At 46.1% G+C, this 23406-nt stretch overlaps 1 protein-coding gene across 1 annotated transcript in view; it reads right to left on the reverse strand.

Annotated features, from left to right (window-relative positions):
- The window catches only part of MAPKBP1 (mitogen-activated protein kinase binding protein 1), a 116241-nt gene that overhangs the window by 45489 nt on the left and 47346 nt on the right, over nt 1-23406 (reverse strand). The window contains exons 3-4 of the mRNA XM_077820265.1: nt 2601-2663; nt 745-802 (exon numbers count right to left, since the gene is read on the reverse strand). Of these exons, the coding sequence (XP_077676391.1) occupies nt 745-802; nt 2601-2663 (121 nt within the window). The remainder of the gene's footprint in view (nt 1-744; nt 803-2600; nt 2664-23406) is intronic.

Here is a 23406-nt window from a genome sequence, read left to right on the forward strand (position 1 = left end):
CCAAAAGGGCACAGGGAGACATTTGTGTGTGTTTCTAGCATCTAACAACTGCAAATTCATTACATGTACAGTGTGCACCTTGCACTTCTAATGCAGCACAGACCCCACAATACAGCCATCCTTGTTCTCCCTTTAAGCACCTTTGAAAGGGGAAAGCATGCACTGCCAAACCCATGGGAACTGGCCCCTTTATCACTGCTCTGGAAACTCCATTCCACAGGTACTTTTCACTCTCCACTATATTGTTACTGTCTTGGCTCACCCCCTGAAATCCTAAGGGATGCAACCCTAAACTCAATCCAGCCACTAGAAACTTCCAGTCCCCGTCCCTCACTTCTTCCCCTATGTTAATAGGTAGAGCAGCACCCAATATCCTCAGCGAATCTCCACCCTGCCTCTGGCAAAAGGAGTCTGTCCCAGGAGATTGACAGAACATTGGAAAACCCTTTCAATATGAGCTTAAGGAGACAACCAGTGACGAGGTTGGTTAATGCTAAGATGAATCAGTGGGTGAGAGCCAAAACCACATTTCCCCACATAAAGGCAGTGCAGAGGCACAGTTAGGGTCGCTCTTTGGATATCATAAGGGCCAAAACCCTGCCAAAAAGGATACAGGATTTAATTAAACCCAAGTTTCCCCCCCACATTGTCCATTTCCCGCTCTACAGCAGCCACACTTCTTCCCAGCCTGCAGTGGGATTGCCTGCAGACATGTACCTGTTTTAAACAATTTTCAGCACTTACCTCTCCAGTAACCAGGTACTTTCCATCAGGGGAGAAAGCAAGAGCTGTAATCGTCTTCCTAAAACAGAGACAGGAGGACACTGTGAGGTGGTGCCTGTATCTGGTTTCAGTTCTGTCTATCGTGAGGGGAGAGGGTGAGCAGATGTCCTGATATTATTGAAAAACGAAAAGGAGTACTTGTGGCACCTTAGAGACTAACAAATTTATTTGAGCGTAAGCTTTCGTGAGCTACAGCTCACTTCATCGGATGCATTCAATGGAAACTACAGTGGGAAGATTTATATACACAGAGAACATGAAACAATGGGTGTTATCATACACACTGTAACGAGAGTGATCAGGTAAGGTGAGCTATTACCAGCAGGAGAGCGGGGGGAGAACACAACAAAAACACTACCCCAGGAACCTATCCTTGCAACAAAGCCCGTTGCCAACTGTGTCCACATATCTATTCAGGGGACACCATCATAGGGCCTAATCACATCAGCCACACTATCAGAGGCTCGTTCACCTGCACATCCACCAATGTGATATATGCCATCATGTGCCAGCAATGCCCCTCTGCCATGTACATTGGTCAAACTGGACAGTCTCTACGTAAAAGAATAAATGGACACAAATCAGACGTCAAGAATTATAACATTCAAAAACCAGCCGGAGAACACTTCAGTCTCTTTGGTCACTCGATTACACTCCTAAAAGTGGCAATTCTTCAACAAAAAAACTTCAGAAAGACTCCAATGAGAGACTGCTGAATTGGAATTAAATTTGCAAACTGGATACAATTAATTTAGGCTTGAATAAAGACTGGGAGTGGATGTGTCATTACACAAAGTAAAACTATTTCCCCAGTTTATTCCCCACCCCCCCCGCTGTTCCTCAGACGTTCTTGTCAAATGCTGGAAATGGCCCACCTTGATTATCACTACAAAAGGTTCTCCACCCCCCACCCCCGCTCTCCTGCTGGTAATAGCTCACCTTACCTGATCACTCTCGTTACAGTGTGTATGGTAACACCCATTGTTTCATGTTCTCTGTGTATATAACTCTCCCCACTGTATTTTCCACTGAATGCATCCGATGAAGTGAGCTGTAGCTCACGAAAGCTTATGCTCAAATAAATTTGTTAGTCTCTAAGGTACACAAGTACTCCTTTTCTTTTTGCGGATACAGACTAACACAGCTGCTACTCTGAAACCTGATATTGAGACAGTCCCAATATTAGGGGATTTGTCTTATACAGGACCCTACTACCCCCCACCCCATCCTGATTTTTCACACTTGCTATCTGGTCACCCGAGGGCATGACTGGAAAGAGGCCCACAACACATGTAATAACTTGACAATGGTTTTGTTTCCTCACAGGGTGAACACATGGATTCCCTGCAGCCCAAACCTCTTGCAGGCACAGAAGGGGTTTCACAGCTATGGGCTTATGGTCCTTTGGCCCCTGCCTGCCAACAAGAGGACCAGGTGTCAGTCAGTCCTGCTCCAAACCAAGGCTTCAGCCTCAGGGAAAGAATAATGCAAGTCCCACGGAGTTCAAATATAACATCCTCCATGTCATTCCTTACAGCAATTCTGCATGGGAATGTAGTATTTATGGGCTTTTCCCTCGTTATCATTGCTACAACTTTCCCCACAGTAACTCATGTTAAGGAGGAGCTAGGGTTAAATTAGCAGGTAACTCCTCCCCACAGCCACTAGTCCGACACAAGTGAGTTTAGGACTCAGTAGCTCTGGGCACCTTTATCCCCAGAGACTCTTATAGTTTGCTAGAGCCAGAAAGAGGACTCCAAATTCACATCCCAAGTAATACGAGGCCAGCTGTCTGTGTATCTCTGAGTTTCACTCACCTGGAGCTGTTTAGAATATGGTGTTGCTTATTTTTCCTAGGGTTGAAGAGCACGACAACACACCTAGAAAGAGAACAGAAGAACAAAAAGAAGTTGACAGGACAGCCTGTGGGTATCATAACATGTTCTATCCCCTTGTCCTTGGCAGGAGAATCAACGACAGCCTGGCACGTCTGTCCCACCTCTACCCAGCTAGCTGAAAAATACAAAGGGAGGTTGGGGGATAATCACAAATCACTCCCCTGTAGAGTGCCATAAATAATCACCTTTCCAGGGACCGTGAGCCCTGAATCTCTTAACACTCACAAGCTAGACAGAAAGAAAGGGAAGAAAGGCTGTGTGTGACAGCCCCATGATTCTGTCCCATTTCCCCAGACGTAAGAATGACCCTACATTCTGGGCACCAAAACAGGATGTCTAGACCTGAGTGGGAAGGTAGGGAGCCAGGAAAGAGGGGTAGCATGAAGTAGAAGAGCTCTCAGAGAAAAGAGCTGGGCTTCTCCTCTCCAGAGACTTTCAGCATAGCTTTCCATCAACCGTATCCTGCCAGACACTGCCATTAGCCATTCAGATTCTGCCCTCCCCTCACCACCGCACCTTCATCCAGGCCCTGAACGTCAGGACAATGACATGGACCCAGACAGGAATCACCTTCTGTGTGGTGTGGCTCTTGCCTGTAACACAGACAGGACAGAAAAGGCCTCAGTTTGGGCCAAGAGGTCATTAGCCAGTCAGAAAACAAGATGCACAGTTAAAGAGCCCATTCGCTTTGGAGACAAATGAAAAAATAAATAGCTTCCTCTGGGGCTGTCCAGAAATCAGCCAGCAGGAGGAACTCTAGAAACAAACAGCTGTGACCTTCGCCCCACGGTAATCAATATAATCACCTCCACCACAGGTTCACCATTTTGGAGGAACAGGAAAGGGGAGATTCTCCCAAATTTACTGACAAAGCCAGGAGTCTCACTCTTAGCATGCCGTGATGACTCTGCTGCCACACAAGTCTGGCTATGATCCGGGATACATTCTTTCCCCTTCCCCACCCTCCATCAGTGAAAACCCTATGGATCATTTTCAACACAGGGCAGAAGAGAACGCAACTCTGCCAGGGCCCCATCACATAGAAGCAAAGGAACCAACCCTGTGAAAACTCATGCTCTCAGAAGTGAAACACATGCTGCTGCCCAGGAAAAACAACAATTCTCAGTGACAAGATGATCCTCCCTCCCAACTGGTGAGCAAACTGCATTGAACTGTACAATCAATGCCTTCAAAATGATTAAGGGGCTGGGGCACATGACTTATGAGGAGAGGCTGAGGGAACTGGGCTTATTTAGTCTGCAGAAGAATGAGGGGGGGATTTGATAGCAGTCTTCAACTACCTGAAGGGCGGGTTCCAAAGAGGATGGAGCTCGGCTGTTCTCAGTGGTGGCAGATGACAGAACAAGGAGCAATGGTCTCAACTTGCAGTGCGGGAGGTCTAGGTTGGATATTAGGAAAATCTATTTCATTAGGAGGGTGGTGAAGCACTGGAATGGGTTACCTAGGGAGGTGGTGGAATCGCCATCATTAGAGGTTTTTAATGCCTGGTTTGACAAAGTCCTGGCTGGGATGATTTAGTTGGGATTGGTCCTGCTTTGAGCAGGGGGTTGGACTAGATGGTCTTCTGAGGTCTCTTCCAACCTTAATCTTCTATGATTCAAAGAACTCAGACTCAGCAGGGTAGCTCCTGATAACTGCATATCTCTCTTCCCCATATGAATACCCCTCACACAGGGCTGCAACATGAGGGGGACCCAGTTCAAGGGCTGTAGGGACTTGCTGGAGATGGACAAATCAGCACTTGTGACATCCTTTGTCTTAGAGAGAGGAGTGACATTGACTTCTCTCATAGAAATATATCGCTTCTACTGTCTCCTGGCAAAAGCCCAAAGTGGAGGCAGCTGTAGAAGGGGGAAACAGTCAGGGAAAGTTGGGTAGGTCTGACCGTGGCTCCTCTCCAGTATTTGAGGATGCATCACAGCATGAAGAGAGTCCTCCTCCCCACAAACATGCAGGGAACACCTCAAAAGCTTCACCAGTTTTGCAGTGTTGCTACTTAGCTGTGTTGCACCCTATAGCTCCCCCCTCCACTGCTGTGCCATTAGGATGTTCGGCAATACATGACTCTCAGGTTCAGAAAGGCCTTGTCTACACCAGGGATTTCAGACAGGGCTGACTACACTAGTGCAAATCATAGCTTATACCCTGCCTGTAACAGGGGTTTGCACCAGCGCATGACCAGCCATCCATGTCTGTCACGGGGGAAATCCCTGGGGTAGATATGGCCTACAAATCAGAGTAAGGAGCATGGTACCAAATGCTGAAGAGATATTGCTGTTTCATTATGAAGCCTACAGCATCGGCTCACTCTACAAATGTCGCCAAAAGCCTCATCCCAATAGAAAAGACAGAAGTTCTCACATATGAGCTTTTAAACAGAACTAAGCGAGCCTCACTGTCACACCATTGGGCTCACGCAAGAAGAACTTTACAGGGATGTCCCCCTAATCTGTTTTTTTTTTTTTCATTTACCTCAGCAGCGGTAAGGAATCCCCTGCCATGAGCTTGGCGCCAATCGGAAAAGGCTGCAGACACAGCATTTCTCCAGGCACTGGCATGTCGTAACAAATTCTTGCCCGACCCATGCCGTTGCCTCTCACTTGGTCTACAGGGTTGCCCGTCAGGAGCATTACAAGTTATGAAACAGAACAGACACCATAGAGAGGCACAGACACTCCAGCACCTCAGGCCCAATGTTGCTGACTGATGCCGTCTCACCCAGTTAACATCACTGCCTCATAGCAGACACCACCATAGGGCACTGAAGTTTTAACCTCCAATTCACCAGCTTTCTAAATTCAGCTTCCTTCATTAGAACTAGTGCAAGTTTCCACCCAGTGTTTTCCCCAAAGGTAGCCTGCGTGCCTGCTAAATGTTCTAGCCATGCCCAGGTAAAATACATCTGCTGTGCTGAACATACAGGCATTCACCAACATTTACTGGTACGTTAGTGGGGCAGTTCTAATAGTACAGGTAACCTGGTCATCCAGCAGTGAAAGTATTCTTTAGAGATTTAGTTAAGAGTACAAAGCATCAAATTTAGCACGACCAGTCACTCCAGTTTCAGGTCTGATCTACTCTATTTTATTTCTGCAGGCTTCATGTAAAGAGGCAGGTGGTCTGTGACCCATTAACAATTCAGGGGAAGTTAAGCCCTTCAAATCATGAGCTATGAAATAGTACATTAGCAGATGGGAAAATCTGTGTAATCCTCAGCTTCCAGGCAATCAGAAAAAATAAAAAATCCCACTCTATGAAGCAAGGTAGGTTTAATGGACCAAAGTTGTTCCTTGCGCAACTCAGAAGAATTACACCTGGGAGAATTTTGGTCCATTAAGCTTCAGAAAACATTATGGAGAATTGAGGGTAGATGCGATATCCAGGTAGAATCATTTCTGTGCAGCAGGTTTTTTAATATTAAGTTCCTTTGTGTTTTATGACTAGGGACATTTGCATGAAAACAGGACCTTTGGGTATGTCCACACCTCAACCACTACAGAGGCATCAGCGTAGACACTACCTATATGCCAACAGGAGGGGTTCTCCCACTTGCACAGGTGTTCCACCTCCCTGAGATGTGGTAGCTAGGTTGACAGAAGATAACACTTTCTACACCATGGGTTAGGTCGTCATAGCTACGTCTCTCAGTGGTGTGCCCCGAGAGACGCAGCTATGCCGATGTACATTCCCAGTGTAGACAGCCCTTTGTGTTCTCTAAGAAACAATCTAAAAATTAAAGACATGCAAGACGACGCCATGGTCTTCAAACCAAGCAAGCAAATCTATAAATAAAGCATTTCCTAGAATAGCTCAGCAAATGGGTAGGATCCTGGGTTTTGCAGTATTCTTAACTTAAGCAACTGAGCCCGCAGTTACTTATAAACAAACTTAGGCCTTACACCTCCAGAGTTGGCTATTCCCAGGGCGTCTCTCTGCAGGACTTCCTGTCACTCCTTCTAGCTGTTTTCCCTCATCAAAGAGGCTCAAACTCCTGTGCTGAGGCTGAATCCCACCACCATGCCAGCCTGCCAGGGGGAGTCAGCCAAATAGTTTCTGACCTTCAGACAAGGGTGTAACATCTTACAACCAGTCACAAGCAGATTTTTTTAAAATAACTCTTAAATGTAATACATGAAAATATATGAACACATGCCACACCCACCCAAAAACACCACTGCCAGTTAACAAGGAGCAAGACATATCCTGTGGCTACACTGCCAGAGGGCTGAATTTCATTTCATGGCAGTCTTGTCACACTGTTCTAGTTTTATCAAGACTCCACCCAACTTTTAGGTTGTTTTAACCAATAGGATTGCAGTACGCAAATAAACCAACGTTAATTACATGGCAGCGACACATGCTACAAACACAAGCCAGGAACTCCTAAATTCTAATCTGGCTCTCATTCTGAATCTTTCTGTGGCCTTGGGAACCTCTCTAACCCTCTCTGTGCTAGATTGCTGCATCATTTCAAAGGGTAAAAGTTACAGTTAAAAGAATAAATTGTGCTAGCAAAGTTTACCTGTTCACCGTGGCCACATTTACCCTCCTGGTTTCTGCTACTCAGTTCAGCCTGCGTCCACACTGCAGTCCCGCCAACCCTTGACGTGCAGTGCATTACAGTTTTGCCGAGGCCTCATGTTCAACAGTGTCTGAAAAAGCTTCCCAAAGCAGGGTTTGTGGGAGAGCCTATAAAGTACTGTGGGATTGTGCAATGTATTAATAAAATATATTGCTCAAGTCAATATAGGAAAATAGAAATTGCTCTACTGGGACAGATCACTGGTCCACCTAGTGCACTATCTTGTTTCTAACCCACACAAGACTACATGAACCTCATGAATCCTGAGATAGATCACTCAAGTTTGCCCTAGTGACTTTTACTCTGTCAACAGTTCACAAGAAGCTTTATATGAACATTGGTTTTATTATTAAATACACAAAAGCCTCCACCTAGCCTTCTGCATGCTTTGTTTCTGTAAGATTCTGTTTGTTCAGTGTTTTGCTACCAGTGGGTGGAAAAAATAGTGCTGATATTTTGACACTTTGAGCCCACTTCAGCTGGTCCAAGTACATCAAACCACCACTTTTCTAGTGCCCTCCTCAGTTGCTGCAGAAATTAAGCCTTGAAATTAAAAATTAAAAAAAATAAAAAAATCCCAACCAATATATTTCTAAAGAAAACTTTCTAGGTCCCAATGAGAGTTTACAAATACAGACAAAACAAACAATAGTTCTGAAAGGGGCTTGCACTGTTTCCCTGCAATAGAGTACTTACTCTGGTGCCTCATGAGAGTTTAAAAGGTCAACATTATTAACTAGTTCACTGCTGATCATTTTAGCAGAAGCATCCAGCTACTCTGCAATTGTGGGCAGAGCTCACATAGATTAACTACATCATATTTTCCTCCCAGTCTGAACCCTGTTTTGCTGTCAAAGCCATTTATGAAACTATTCACTGCTGAGTGACAGGATTATTGCTGCCTAAGTGATGTCCTAGCCGATCTAGTATCTAGTTCCTTTGCATACTGAAGCTATTGGCAATAACATGCTCTTGTAAAGATTTTATTTCTAGGGCAACTGTGCCAGACCCTCAACCCCGCATTACACCATCCTAGTGACAACATGTAATCATGAACTGTGGCTTTAAAAAAGAGAAATCAGAAGCTGGCTTTGGAATCTCTGATAGATCTAGTGTATGAGGCGTTTTGTAGGTGCCTTGTTTTATTCCAAAGGAGCCCACCTGCAGAGTAGTAATTGGTTCTTGCTGCAAAGGGGAGGCAATACATCTGTGTTACCATCAGACCCTCCTCCAAGGCTCTTGCAGAGAAGTTGAACTTTCTCCAGCAGGGATGGCAGGGAGCCACTTTGGAGTAGCGGGTGTGTAAGTGGGAGACACTTTGGAGAGTTTTCCTGCAGCATGTTGCAGACAGGCCCCTTAGCACTGTGCATACTCCATGTGTGCTAGGGATCAGTGCAAGGAGGGTTAGCAGGAAATCTACAGAGAAGAAGCAAGCACCTCCGGCAAAGGGAAAAAACAAGGAGGCAGTTTCTCTAGGCTAAATTTAGGAGTGGAATGGAAAGGAATCAGACGTCAATATCACATTTACACACAGCATCTAACTCACTAAGTCACCAGCACTCCCCCCCACACACTCTCTCTCTCTCTCTCTCTCTCTCACTCACACATACACACACACACACACACACTCACACTTTCTTCTTCCTCTGCTCATACTAGTCCCACTTCTTGCTCTTCTTCCCAAATCCCTGTCTCCCTCGGTATTTCACTTTCCCTCCCATCTGTTCCCCTGACCCATCTCTCTAGTCTCTTCTGCCCCTTCCCCCAAATCTCCTCCCCTTCCCCAGTAAGCTAATAAAAAGCAGATTTTTGTGAGAAGTCTGTTTTCTTCCTCCCTCCCTGCCCACCCCCCCACCCTCCCTAGGGGGTATGAAAAGATTAAAAGTCAATTATGGAGTTTCTTTCCAAAGCTATTCATCAACTCTGCCTTGCTTTATCTCACAGGACAGATGACTAGAGGCAGAGTTCATGGGACAAGTTCCTCCCCAGTCCCTCTCAATCTGGGCCATAAACTGAGGTGGCAGAGAAGAAAGCAAGCTCCATTCGGATACCACTCAAACCCTGGCTAATCCTGGCTCCTCTTTCTAAATATTATCCCCCCGGGGCCCTTACACATTCCTGCAAGAGTAAATGAAGAGAACAAGCGGCCCCACCAACTTCTCACTGGTCACTTCCATGACTTCTTGCTCATTCACTGCTCTTCCAATCATGCCCATCTTCCCCCGCCCCAACAAAGTAGAATAGTTTCCTAATTCACAAAACACATCCGCAAGCCTTGATGAGAACCAAACCTTTTCTCCCGGTGCTAGTTGTCAGGGGAATCTTGATCAGATTAAGATGGTGTCAGTAAAAGCTGGTGATAATTTTCCATGTGACAACATTCCCTGCCAACAAATGTCTTTAATTCATGGCCAACGCTGTGTGGGGGTTAGCTGTGATGGGACGTGTCAGTGGGGAGGATGTGCATGCACGTCACATGTGAAATACCTATTAATCTATGTCAATGAAATGAATGGGGGTGGGGGGAAGATCTATGGCAAGATTAAGACATGAATGTCACAGCATGAGAACAAGGAGCCCTGGAGATCATTGCATCATACCGTGGCCAGGCAGATTTGCTGGAGGAGAATACTACCAGGATGGTTGCAGCCACAGAAGGGCTGCAGTTAGATTCAGGCTGCGAACTTCAGAGAGACCAAAATAGATTCGCAGGAAACAACAGCTAAATAAGAAGCCCAGCACAAAACAAAAGGGATTTTAAAAGTTGCTAAACTCATAAATTGGAGATTACACATTATTAAGCATGAGCACTGTGTGAACTAGGACAGTAAGGCTCCCAGTGGGAATTTATTGTTTTAAAAGCCTGGATGACACGCCAAATGTGCAGGACAAAGAGCCAGAGAACATCAAAGAGCAGGCCCTGCTCCATCTTCGCCATATCTTCTGGCTGCTTCTCCCAGTCTGCCAGCATCATCTCAGCCTTGTCCATGCCCCAATCTCCCTCAGACACTGAATTAAGGCAGGTGAGGCAGAGATCTAGAGCTGGGAGTCTTCAGCACATTGACAGCACCAAAGCCCAAACTCTCCTCACTAACTTTCCTAACAGTGCTGGCAGGAGGGGAAACCAAGATGGAAAGCTTTGGAACTCCACATAAGAATGCCATTAGGGAAGAGGAACAACTCCCCACAACTCCCTTTGAGAACGCTCAGGGAAGAGCCGTGCAACCACAACAGAGCAGCACCATCCACTCTTGCTGCAGTCAACTGGTCTACAGACCACTCCTCATGACCAAGCCTAATGAAAGCCCCACCACTCCTATCTGGAAAGGGAGAGTCCACCCATATCAGCCATTCTTGGCCCAAACAACTTGGGTCCACCAGGCGGAAGGGTTTCAATCAGAACGTCACTATGTTTGGCCACAATATACATCCAACTGAAGGTGGCAAGCCCACCATTCCATCATTCCCCATCATCATAACCAGGCAATGCACGACCAAACACAGAAGATATGCCTTTTTATCTTGGGCGACATGACTTTTTAAACTTACATAAAACACTTGCTTTTTAGAAGCAGTCCCAGGAACCCCTTTCCCTTCTCCTTTAGGCACCTCAGATGACTGCCCCTCCAGCCTTGCAGGGACCCTCCTCAGCAATGCCCACACATGTACACCGCCCTTCCTTCACCAGCCCTACCACTACAAAGAGCTTCTCTCAGCAGTGCTTCCAGTCTCGAAGGTAGAAGGAAAGCTGGAAGGAAAGAAAAAAGCACACTCGATAAAGCTAGTTCCAGGGGAAGGCAGAGCAGAGCTGATTTACAGGCCTTGCAGGGATAAGTCCTGAAAAGCTAAGGGCTGACTCTCCTCTTTCCACTCTCCCTGCTTCTGCAGAATCTGTATAGCTCATCTTCTCTCCCCATGAGTTCAGATATTTCCAGCACAGGGGTAATGGAAGAAGGGGAGGATTCCACATGGTTTCTCTCTCTCTTCACCCCAATTGGCAGGGGTACCATGGGGGGGGGGGGGACACAGCCCCCTTCCCCCGAGTTTCAAACAGGAGGTGTGGAAGCTCCCAGGTGGAGCTCTCAACTACAGCACAGTATTAGGCTATGTCTACACTGGCAACTGAACGACAAAACTTTTGCCTTTCAGAGGTGGGGTTTTTTTTGTTTTGTTTTTAAAAACACCACACACCCCTGAAAGACACGAGTGTTGCTGATGACAAGCGCCGGCGTGAACAGCGCTTTGTCAGTAGGCGCGCTCTCCTATCAACAACGCTAACACCACTCGTTGGGGGTGGAAATTTTTGTCGGCTGCGGCTACACTGCATGACTTTTAGCGGCACAGCTGTAGCAACACAGCTGTGTCACTAAAAACTGCATAGTGCAGACCAGCAGTTCTCAACCAGGAGTCTGAGGCCCCTTGGGGGGGCTGCAAGCAGGTTTCAGGAAGTCTGTCAAACAAGGCTGGCATTAGACTCACTGGGGCTCAGGGCAAAAAGCCAAAGCGCAGCCACTGTGAGCCCTGCCACCCAGACCTGAAGGTGAAGCCTGAGCATCTTAGCTTCGCAAGGCCTCCCCCGCCCCCATGGTGTGGGTCTCCAGGCAATTGCCCTGCTTGCTACCCCCAACGTCAGCCCTGGCTTTTATATGCAGAACAACAGCGGCTGTGGCACAGGTGGGCCGTGGAGTTTTCACAGCATGTTGGGGAGGGGCCACAGAATGGAAAAGGTTGAGAACCCCTGGTGTAGACATAGCCATAGTGTGAAATGTAAGTTCTGCAGAGGAGAGGTGCCCCTGGGGCAGGGAGTCAGTGTTTTGTTTACAAACAGAGGCAGGGTGATTAAGGTAAGAAAGGGCTGGTGATTAAGATAAGGATCTGGAAGTTTAGCCTGTAAAACAGGAATCCCTGGGGAAGTGGGTGGTTGGGAGGGAGGAGGGGTTATTTTAGAGATAACACACGGGATTCAGAAAAAATACAGCCAAGCCCTCTGAGCCAAGGTTACCTTCAGAAAAGGGGGAGGGGTTTGGGGGCATAGGTGAAAAGAAGGGCCCAAAACCAAGGGAAGTGGTACAGAGAAAAGTTCCTACTCTACCTGTTTCAGCGTAGCAGCCGTGTTAGTCTGTATTCGCAGAAAGAAAAGGAGTATTTGTGACACCTTAGAGACTAACAAATTTATTTGAGCATAAGCTTTCGTGAGCTTTCACTGAATGCATCCGATGAAGTGAGCTGTAGCTCACAAAAGCTTATGCTCAAATAAATTTGTTAGTCTCTAAGGTGCCACAAGTACTCCTTTTCTTTTCACTCTACCTGTGGTACTTATATGGCCCCACCATAGTATCTGAGCACCTCACAAGGTCTAACCCATTTCTCCTCACAGCCCCTCAGTGAGATAGAGCAGGGCTGTTATCCCCATTGTACAGATGGGACACTGAGGCATACACAGACTAAATGCCAGATTTTCATAAATATTTAGGCACCTCGTGGAATTTTCAAAAGTGCCTGGGTTAGGTGCTTTGTAACTCCCACTAGATGCCTAGCTGCACCTTGCCTAAAAGGTTTTGAAACTCTGCCCTTCAGGCACTGGCCTGAGGTCATACAGGAAGTCCATGGGGGGGGAATAGAACCCAGGTTTTTCAGGGCTAGCTCCCTATCCAGCAGACCAGCCTATGTCTCTGCTGCAATGCAGCAAAAAAGAGGACTCTGGTAGATGGGAGCAAAACCAAGGTGGCCAGTTCTTTGAGACTACAGCAAACGGTCTCAGGAGGTTGGGATGGATGTCATGGTTGACAGAATGAAAAGCAGCACAGAAGTCAGGAAGGATGGAGAATGAGAGTCAGATGAGAGGAGATCACTTAACTCCCAAGGGGTGGCAGGTTCTGCCACATGCTGAGTTGTAGAGCAATGGCTGCTGTGCAATTTTACATTTTAATGGAAAACCATTTTGTCAGGTTATTTTTTGTTTTGAGTTCGAGAAAAGGAAGGAATCAGAAAGCATCATAAGTATCAGATGTGTTTATGCCTCAAATTCCATAACGAAGAACAGAAATTGCATCCACAGAGTCCATAAAGTTGATGATTATTGTCATGATTTGTATTATTGAATGGCTACCATCTGTGTGCTCAGCGCTGTTCAGCATATGCCAGAAAATGTAGTCCCTGAGCCACCGTGTATGAAATGTGCAGCCCTGGATAAGATGGCTTAGTTATTTAAGTATGAAGTGTATAGTTATTAAGCACGTGTTTATATCTATGAGTGGAGGCGATGATGGCAACAGAAGTTTTACTAGATTAAGGACTAGAAGATTTGACCCTCCAACTTTCTTTCAAGAGGAAGAGCTACCCAGAACTCCTGTACTTGTTTATTTTCCTTTCCTGACTGCAGTGACCCTGATATACCTCAGAAGTCTCAATTTTTTTCCTCAACTTTAAAAGGTGGAATTTTCTTGGTGTTTGGTTTTAAATATTCTCCTGTGAGAACGGCAACTCAATCACTGTAGTACTGTATCTAACAGCCTTCTGGAAAGTAACTAGCCTTTAAATAAAAGTAAAAGCAGTGTTGCCAGCCCTCATGATTTTGTCATGAGCCTCATTATAATTATTGTTTTCATTAAAGCCCCAGCTCCTGGAATCAAGTGGATATGTGACGATTTCAGCCTTCATTCTTTAAGACAAATGAAGTTTCTAGTCCTTGCGGCTGTGGAGAAAGCTTCAAAATGTGACCCCAGTGCACCCTAAAGGCTCAAAAAGCAGAAAGCAAATAAAAAGAACCACCAGATCTGTTATTTTTACGTAACCTCATGATTCTAAAGCCAATCTCATGATTTTTGGAGAGACTGATTCATGATTTTTGAACATTTGGAATTGGCAGTACTCCTATTTAAGGTCAGCTTCTAGACATTTGTAGTGAGTAAAGCCCCTGGAGTCCCAGGCAGGTGCAGTATAAACTCACGGGACCTTGGCCTAGCAGGATGTTTCCCAAGTTAAATGATCTATTCCAAGCTTGGTGAACTGCAAAAAGTGACAAAGTCCTCTAGATTTTTCTACAGTTGTTCCAACTGTTGTATTTAAGAGTTAGTAACGAAGAAAGAATATACATTAAAATGTTAAACCTAACCAGTGTCCCTTAAGTGACTTGACACAAGATGTGAGAACACACAAGTATTAGAGCTGAGTCGGTCTAATATTTATTTAAATTCTTTTTTTTTTTAAATATAGGAATTAGATACTATCAGCTAATTTCCAAGTTATTATCTGGAAAAAAAAAGCCAAAAAAACCCCAACCCTAGTTTTCAGGTGCCTAAGCAGCCCCTGGAATCATGGTTAAAGTTGTCCCCCCTCCCCACATCTGAAATGGCGCCCCTGCTCATTGGTGAAATGTTCCTTGCTCTGCCAGACCACAGGATGGCACTCTGCTGACTTCCCTAATTTAGGCGGGGTGAATGGAATAGAAATTGCTCCCTTTTCCCTCATCTGCCAGATGATTTGAGCCAGAATAAAGGCACCATGCAATATAACAACTGTTTCCTTCTGGAAAGCCAGGAGTCTGAAAAAATGAAAGACGCCTGGGTGTTCCTGTAAAGTTCAGGCAGGTGGAGAGCTACACTCCCTGTATCAACATTACTATTGCCCCCGTTGCTGGAGTGTTTAAAATCTGTACATATGTAAATAGCTAGTTATAGATAAGGTCCTAGAAGATGGTGTTCAAGAATATATAGCACAGTTCCTGGGTTTTGTAGAACCAATAATAAACCTTCCCTTTATGCACTGCAAATGGATTCCACTGGCAGTTCTTAGCAGTCCCTAATGAAGTGCATCCATCAGAGACTCTCTCTAAGTACACGCAGCTACGCATCTGACTTCTGGGTCACAACCAGCAAGTAATGGATATTCAGATGTGAGAGAAACAATAAGGAGCCCGGTGGTACCTTAAAGAATAAACAGATTTATTTGGGCATAAGCTTTTGTGAGTAAAAATCCACTTCTTCAGATGCATGGAGTGAAAATTACAGATGCAGGCATTATATACTGACACATGAAGAGAAGGGAGTTACCTCACAAGTGGAGAACCAGCTTTGACAGGGCCAATTGGATCAGGGTGGATGTGGTCCACTCCCAATAACACATGAAGAGGTGTCAATTCCAGGAGAGGCAAAGCTGCTTTTGTAATGAGCCAGCCACTCCCAGTGCCTATTCAACCCCAAATTAATGGTGTTAAATTTGCAAATGAATTTTAGTTCTGCTGTTTCTCTTTGAAGTCTGTTTCTGAAGTTTTTTTGTTCAAGTATAGCTACTTCTAAATCTGTTATAGAATGTCCAGGAAGATTGAAGTGTTCTCCTACTGGCTTTTGTATGTTACCATTCCTGATGTCCGATTTGTGTCCATTTATTCTTTTACATAGCATACATATTCTTTTACATTTGACTGTCTGGTTTGGCCAATGTACATGGCAGAGGGGCATTGCTGGCACATGATGGCATATATCACATTAATAGATGTGCAGGTGAATGAGCCTCTGATGGTGTGGCTGATGTGGTTGGGTCTTCTGATGGTGATGTGAAAGAGTGAGAGAGTCTCCCTTCCAGCCCTATAATAAACAAATGCTGTCGTGATAACAGAGCTATAAGACAACAATGCCAAGTGGTTGTGAGAGTTTCATAGTAATCACCCAAGGAGTGGTTTGAGATGCCAATTGTACCCAAGGGTGGGGGAGGGGGGTTATAACCATAGCCTTAGGCACTGAGTTTGCCTGGATTAGGTGTCATACATATGAAATAACACTTTAAAACTGCCTAGCTGTGAAAACCCCTAAGAGGATGAAGTGGAGACAGAGGCCACGTTCCCCATCCGCCACTGAAGTTTTAAAAAGTCAGACAGAACAGATGGCCAGTGAAGAATCTCAGAGAGCAGAGGTAGCCTCCCCAGACCTGAAGACCCAGGGCCAGGGAGTAACCCAGCTCTGGCCCTGGACATGCATAAGAACCAAAAAACCATTTAGGAAAACAGACTCAGAATCCACACTTTTCACAAAACAGATGCAGGAAAGAAGTCAAGTCTAGACAGTTGCAAGGGCCTGTCTCCTGTATGGTCCATTGTACCCATTTGGCATGAGACTAGTGAGGGGGAGGCTCGTACCGGAAATTGCCTTTCTAGCAGAGCTCCAAGATAGGTAGGCACCTTCTCCAGAAGGCAGAGGTCTGTACCAGGTTGGGGTTGTGTGGGATATGGATTAGGAGTGGTGGGGACCAGAGGGCATAGAGAGAGAGAAAGAGAGAGAAAGGAGGTTGGGGAAGGCACTGAAATTTAAGCCAGTTTAGCAGCTGAGAGTCATTACAATTCACACCAAACTGAAAACTTTATACGCTTAAGGTTTTCAACATGGAAAACCACCTGGTTTTAATTGTAATGGCTCTTGGCTGCCTAGTCCCTTCAATCTGAATGCCTCCACCAGGGCACCCACCTCAAACCCCCTCTTCTCCCTTCAGAAGTCCCACTGTTGTTCTTTCTCCCAGTCCTAGCCCCCTCCCATATCCAGCAGACCTGCACCTGCAGAATAAAAATGCTTCCCTGGTGGAGCTTGGAGCAGGCCACTCCATACTGCTTGCAAAATACCCCACCTCTGAAAGCACTGCCTGCTCCCCCAGAATCCATCAGCACATAACTCTCAAATAGCCACTTGCCCTGTGGAACTGTCGAACCACACAAAGCAGATAAAGAGACAGTGAAATGTTAAGAGTTAGATAAACCTAAATAAGGAATTATGTGGCAATTTGTGTGGCTGCATTATTCCAGAGGACACAGGACAATGATCCTACACATACACGTGCACATAAAACACACACACCCTCCTGCACAGAGATGAAGGAAAAATATCAAACAATAAAACTTGCAGAAATGTGTTTTCAAAACTTAGTGCAACACTTACTCCCTCCCCACTTGAGGTACTACTTCAGAATACCCACTCACAGGGCCATTGCAAGGAAGGGCGACCGTTGGGAGCCAGAGTGATGGACAACCAAAAGACAGGAAGAGTCAAGGCAAGGAGGACCACCCAAGCATTCTGTGTTGGGAGACTGAGCAACTTGCTTATAGAAGAGAGAACTGGGAGGGTAAGAAAGGGAGCCTCGGGCAGACCTGTACCGGTTCAGATGCTGTTGAAAAGGAGGAAAGCTCCACTAGCAACAAACAGCAAGGATGTGACAAAGCAAAGCCCTGACAAGCTCGACGCCAAGACTCCCACACTCTGCCCTTTCTAGGAGGGTTCCTATAGAAATTCTAAGGGCTGTGGGTTGGATAGAGCATTGTGCTTTCGGATCACTTGGAAATCTACTTGCCTCAATTCACTGACGATTTCACCCAGAGTTGAAATTATAATACACGCACCACACACCGGGTTAACAAGCCTCAGTCTTTACAGACCTACCAAGATACCCGCTTCAGGGACCTTGGAAGAGCACTTGGCTCCCAGCCCCACCACATCTTTCACAGCTGTAGTGCAGCAAGCAGACGATCGTCAGAATGTATGTTCTTAGCAGAACGGCTGGAAATGCAGTTTCAGGGTGAGAGACACTCCAGTGGTGGCAGTGCCCAGGTGAAGGAGGGAGAAAGTGAGCAGAGCGAGGGTGGAGGATGTGGTGGAAGAGAGGGAAAAAGCAAAGGGAAAGATTAAAATTGGGGTAGAGGGGAGACAGTGGCAAGGGGATGGGGATTACAAATAAATCTACCACCAGGCTGCAACCAAATTCAGGGTTCCCTGGGAGACAGAGTGACCTCTCCCCAAAGGGAACCACACAGAATCCCAGCCACCCCTCTGAAGGGAGGCACAGAGTAGGCTTCCATTTTGCACATCTGGTTTTGGGTTTCCGGTTAGCTCTGGGCAGGTTTCTTATCACTCTGCACAGATCTGTAAGCTAGAGGAGTTTTCCCTGAACTGAAATCCCGAAGGAAAACATGTCCTGACTGTGAACAGCGAGCCTACGCCTCTCCTGTTCCAACAGCAGGCATGGCCAGGGCATTGTGATTTATCAGCATGGGGACACAAGGGAGAGGGTTTCTTTGCAAAATAAATCAACTGGGGTGTGGGGGAGGGGACATCTCATTGCAGGTGCCTCCTGCTGTAATCGCTTTACCACTAGCAAGCAGTGCAGTCAATATTAAACAGGCATCCATCAAAAGAAGACTTACAAAGAGGAGTACAATTTAATTTTCTCCCTAATTTAATCTAATTAACCCTTGCAGGGAAATGGCTAGGGATGGAGGGCTGGCTTGGAGCCCCCTTCCTGCAACAATCTCCCTCCTCACCTCCAAGAACCTTCAGTGGCAGAGTAATTAATGTATGTTGGCAATCCCCTCCAGGATCCAATCACCCCATTTTGCTCTTTATTCCACACTCCGAAGCGGACAACGAAAGCCCCACTGCAGCAAAGAAACTAGAGCAGCCCTTCCCCCTGAATGCCTCAGTGAGCATTATTCCTGCAGTAGCTATGCCCCAGCATCAGAGGCAGAGAGGATCAGCTCCCTCAGAAGCACAGAGCCACAGAACCACTGGCTAAGAACAGCCCATGGCTTCTGAGGAAGGGGAGGATCAGAAAGCAGCCCCGATGCAGTGACACCTTTGTGTATTATAGGATCAACTGTGTCAGAAGCTCAGCTATCCAAGACACCACCTTTTGCCTTGTAGCGTGTGTACATACCTGTCATATGCAGGCAGAGTATAAATAAAATGCACAACTTCTTAGCACTTCTGTTAGCAAGGGGGCTTCCCAAAACATCTTGTTAACAGACATCCCCTTGCAGCAGAAAGCGAAAGCCCACTACCAGCTTCAGTGCCAGATCTTCCAAGAAAAGGAGAGAGACTCTGTTGTTCACACCTGGTGGGGGGGGATACTTGATTTGGGTTTTATGCATTAAGTTAAAAGCCTGCCATCTATGTCAATGTTGCAAGGAGACATCGGGCTTGTTATGGGGTTCATAGGGAGGGTGGAAGCTCAGCTCTGGCAGTTGGCATCTCTGAGTTTTATCCCAGACTTGGCCAGGTTTCTTCTCCTCAGTCTTATGCAAGCTTAGAACTTGGCTCAAAAGCAAGTCACGTTGCTGCACCAGGCACTGGTTGCTAGGAGGCATAAATACCCAGAAGATGCCAAATTCTTCCCAGGTGGGGAGAAAGCGGGCCACTACCTGTAATTAGGCAGTTTAAGACATTCCTATTCAACTCCACCCCCACTCACTCTTCCTTTCACAAGCAGCTAAAAAACCTTGGAGACTGCAGAGCATCAGCTGCCTTACTGAGAAAAGGCCTCTTGTTCCACAACAGCTGAGACAGTCCAAGCTTTGCAAATGCTGCTCTTCCAGCCAGGGGAAGGAAATGCACATGGGCATGCAATAGCTTTCCAAATCTGCCAATGCTTCCTACCTGCACTGCTTCACTCCACCTTGTATCCTCATTAAACAAAACAGCTGTGCTTGTTCTTTTACTGCCATCCATTTGTACAGATACTCAAATGAAGCAAAACAGTACAGGCTGTTTGTGGGGGTGGGGAGGAGGATGGTATATAGTACCCTCCATTTAGTTCATTCATTTACTAATTGGGTCAAAGCCTCAGGTAATAAATTGTTTGGGTTAAAAGTAATACAAACTTCCCACCAAATTTTCTTAATCGGTTTCAATCACTGGAAGCAGATGTGAGTGGACAGTCACTACTCCTATTTACTTAAATGACAAATGGTGGGGTGGGGGGGAGAATACAATAAGAGCCTAGGAATGACCCAAGTGACAATTAAAAAAAAAAAAAAAAAGACTACAATAAAAGCTGTGCAAATTCTAACATTGTGATTGGCATAATACACACAACCACATGCTGTGTGAACTAGGATATTTACCCAGCTGGTCAAATGGACACAATATCAAATGCTCATAGGGGAGCAAGTAGTAATCTCTGTATTTGGGTTGCCTGTCACTTTCCACTATAGAAGATTCCTGTGACTTTTGTTTATATTAGAGGGGTAGCCATGTTAGTCTGTATCTGTAAAAACAATGAGGAGTCCTTGTGGCACCTTAGAGACTAACAAATGTATTTGGGCATAAGCTTTCGTGAGCTACAGCTCACTTCATCAGATGAAATGGAAAACACAGTAAGCAGATATAAATATACACCACATGAAAAGATAGGAGTTGCCTTACCAAGTACGGGGTCAGTGCTAACGAGGCCAATTTAATCATGGTGGATGTGGCTCATTCCCAACAGTTGACAAGAAGAGGTGAGTATCAACAGAGGGGAAATTATTTTTTGTAGTGACCCAGCCACTTTGTAGTTGACTGCATTTGCTCCAATCCCTCAGACAAACACCTACAGGATCTCTATCAAGCATTCTTAAAACTACAGTACCCATCTGGGGAAGTGAAGAAACAGATTGACAGAGCCAGAAGGGTACCCAGAAGTCACCTACTACAGACAGGCCCGGCAAAGAAAGTAACAGAACGCCACTAGCCCTCACTTACAGCTCCCAACTGAAACCTTTCCAGTGCATCATCAAGGATCTACAACCTACCCTGAAGGACAATCCCTCACTCTCACAGACCTTGGGAGTCAGGCTCCCTGCAGTCACTACCCCCAGACCCAGAACATGGTACCAGCAACTCATCCCCCTCTGAGATAACAACCTTCTTCAGTTACCAGCTAAGTTAGTCCTGTAGCTCGACCAGTTGTGCTGTGGTTCTGAAAGTTCAATGATGCATGCATGATGTGGCATGGAGGAATTTTTTACAATTACATGCCTTTACTTTTTTTACGTTAAAAAAAAAAAAACACTAGGAAATTACATACAAACCCCCCTATGTTTAAAGAATATTGTTTAGGGTACAAAGTCAAGCACTTGGGAAATGCAGAATTCAAGTTGCCTGTACAACCTTGATTTGGCCCCCTGGTGCATATACATTATGAAACAGTCTTTACATGATCACACACTATTTTTTCCACAAGGCCCCTGCCTCCTTCAGCACACAGGATGGACACACCAGGAGGGCAAACAAAGATTGTACAGGGAACTGTAAATCTGGCATTTCCTAACTTTTGACTGCATCCTGAATAGTTTTTATCCATAGTTTCAATGAAAGCGATAGGAATTAGCTGAACTGAAAGAAGAGAAAGGCACTGAAGTGTAATGTCCCCTCAGGTACCATGAGCAACGTAGTACTGAAGTGTGCAGTGTAGACGTGGCCTCCTTGGCAGTGTGATATTGTTGCCTACTATGCAGAGGACACTCCAAGTTGCTGCGTCTAGATGTGGGATTGTCTATGCCAGGGGTGGCCAACCTCTGGCTCCGGAGCCACATGTGGCTCTTCAGAAGTTAATATGCGGCTCCTTGTACAGGCACCGACTGCGGGGCTGGAGCTACAGGTGCCAACTTTCCAATGTGCCGGGGGGGAGGGGGGCTGGCTCACTGCTCAAACCCTAGCTCTGCCACAAGCCCTGCCCCCACTCCACCCCTTCCCGCCCCCTCCCCTGAGCCTGCCATGCCCTCGCTCTTCCCCCCACCCTGAGCCTCCTGCACACATGAAACAGCTGATTCGGAGGTGCGGGGAGGGAGGAGCTGATCAGCAGGGGTGGGAGGCACTGGGAGCAGGGCGGAGTGGATGGGGGCGCTGCTGACGTATTACTGTGGCTCTTTGGCAATGTACATTGATAAATTCTGGCTCCTTCTCAGGCTCAGGTTGGCCACCCCTGGTCTATGCTTTCCCAGTGCCTAATAGAGATGAGGAGGAGGATGGAAGTGAACCTGCAAAGGCTCACTCCAGGTATGACAGAAGTGAGGTCAATAGGCAGAGGAAGCGTTTGGGGGAAGTTTGCTGGCACAACATGCCTTCTACTTGGAGTTGGCGGGGGGGGGGGGGGTCCTATTCAAGCGTGCCACACACCTTGCAGTTTCAGGGAAGGAGCCACATTAGAACTATTGCTACTGCTGGATTCTCAGACAGTAACCGTGGGACGTAGTGCCTTTTTTCATCTATGTTTGGCCTGAGGCTGCAACAGTCCCTCTTTGATGAGGGCCTCACAACAGTGATCCACGCCTTTATAACCTCAGGCTGGATTACTGCATGCTACCTTTGAAAAGTATCCAGAAGCTCCAGGTAACACAGAATACAGAAGCTTGTTTCAAGTGGGGTGTGGCACCGGGAGTTCCAAATACCAGTGATTTAAACTCTGCCCCAACTAGCTTTTCACTTCTGTATGAAGTTCCAGGCGTAAAGCCCTACATGCTCTGAAACCCAGTCACCCACAAGATTCACTTCTGTCCCACCATAGCAGTCACATTGCACTCCACTGCTCATACTCTTTCTTCCTACTCCGTACAGCCAGTGGCAACGAATTCTCAGTGAAGAGCTCATGCCCCTAGAACATGCTCCTTCCAGCAGTGTGACAGCACTCAGGTTCCATAAGCTTCAGTGTACAGTGCAAAGAACAATCTTTTTGGTCAAGCTCTGACTGTCTGTTTAGTTTACTAAGTGGTTTGATTCCCCCACCCCCCGCTTTTCTGTTGTGCAGTATGGGCGTTGTTCTGGCCTTTAAATTGTAATGGTGATACCCCATTCTTTTGTAATTTAGTGTTTAACAATTTACAGCACCCAGGTGCTTGGCTTAACTACACATTTTTAAAATAAAGCAGCCCTTCAGAAGTGAAAAGGGGAGATTGATGGAAAATGGGAGAGAATCGGATTTTAAAGACTGGAATCCATTTTCCTACTGGCAGTCAAAGTGATGAGTTCTTCCAGCAACATTAAGTGGTGAATCCCATTGCTTCTTTCACACCTCCGCCCCTTTTAAACTCTGCACTGAATGAGACAACAGTTAAAGTGGACCAATTCACAGTGGGTCAGAAAAGCTGTACTTCTTTCTGGAGGGCTGCCTTCCAGTGATACAGACTCTAAGCTTCAAATTAAAAAAATAAAATGAGTGTAGTAACTCAAGCTGTGAAGACAATCCTAAAAATAGGAACGAATCATAAACCCAGGCAGAAATGTCTGCTCACATCTGCAAACAGGCTGAAACAATAGCTTAGAGAAGTGTGAAACTGTCCCTGTTCGGTTCAAGGGGGTCTAACAAGGCAACCACTTACTGCTAGCATGC

The sequence above is a fragment of the Eretmochelys imbricata genome, chromosome 6 (genome assembly GCF_965152235.1).
Source record: "Eretmochelys imbricata isolate rEreImb1 chromosome 6, rEreImb1.hap1, whole genome shotgun sequence".
NCBI classification, from domain to species: Eukaryota; Metazoa; Chordata; order Testudines; family Cheloniidae; genus Eretmochelys; species Eretmochelys imbricata.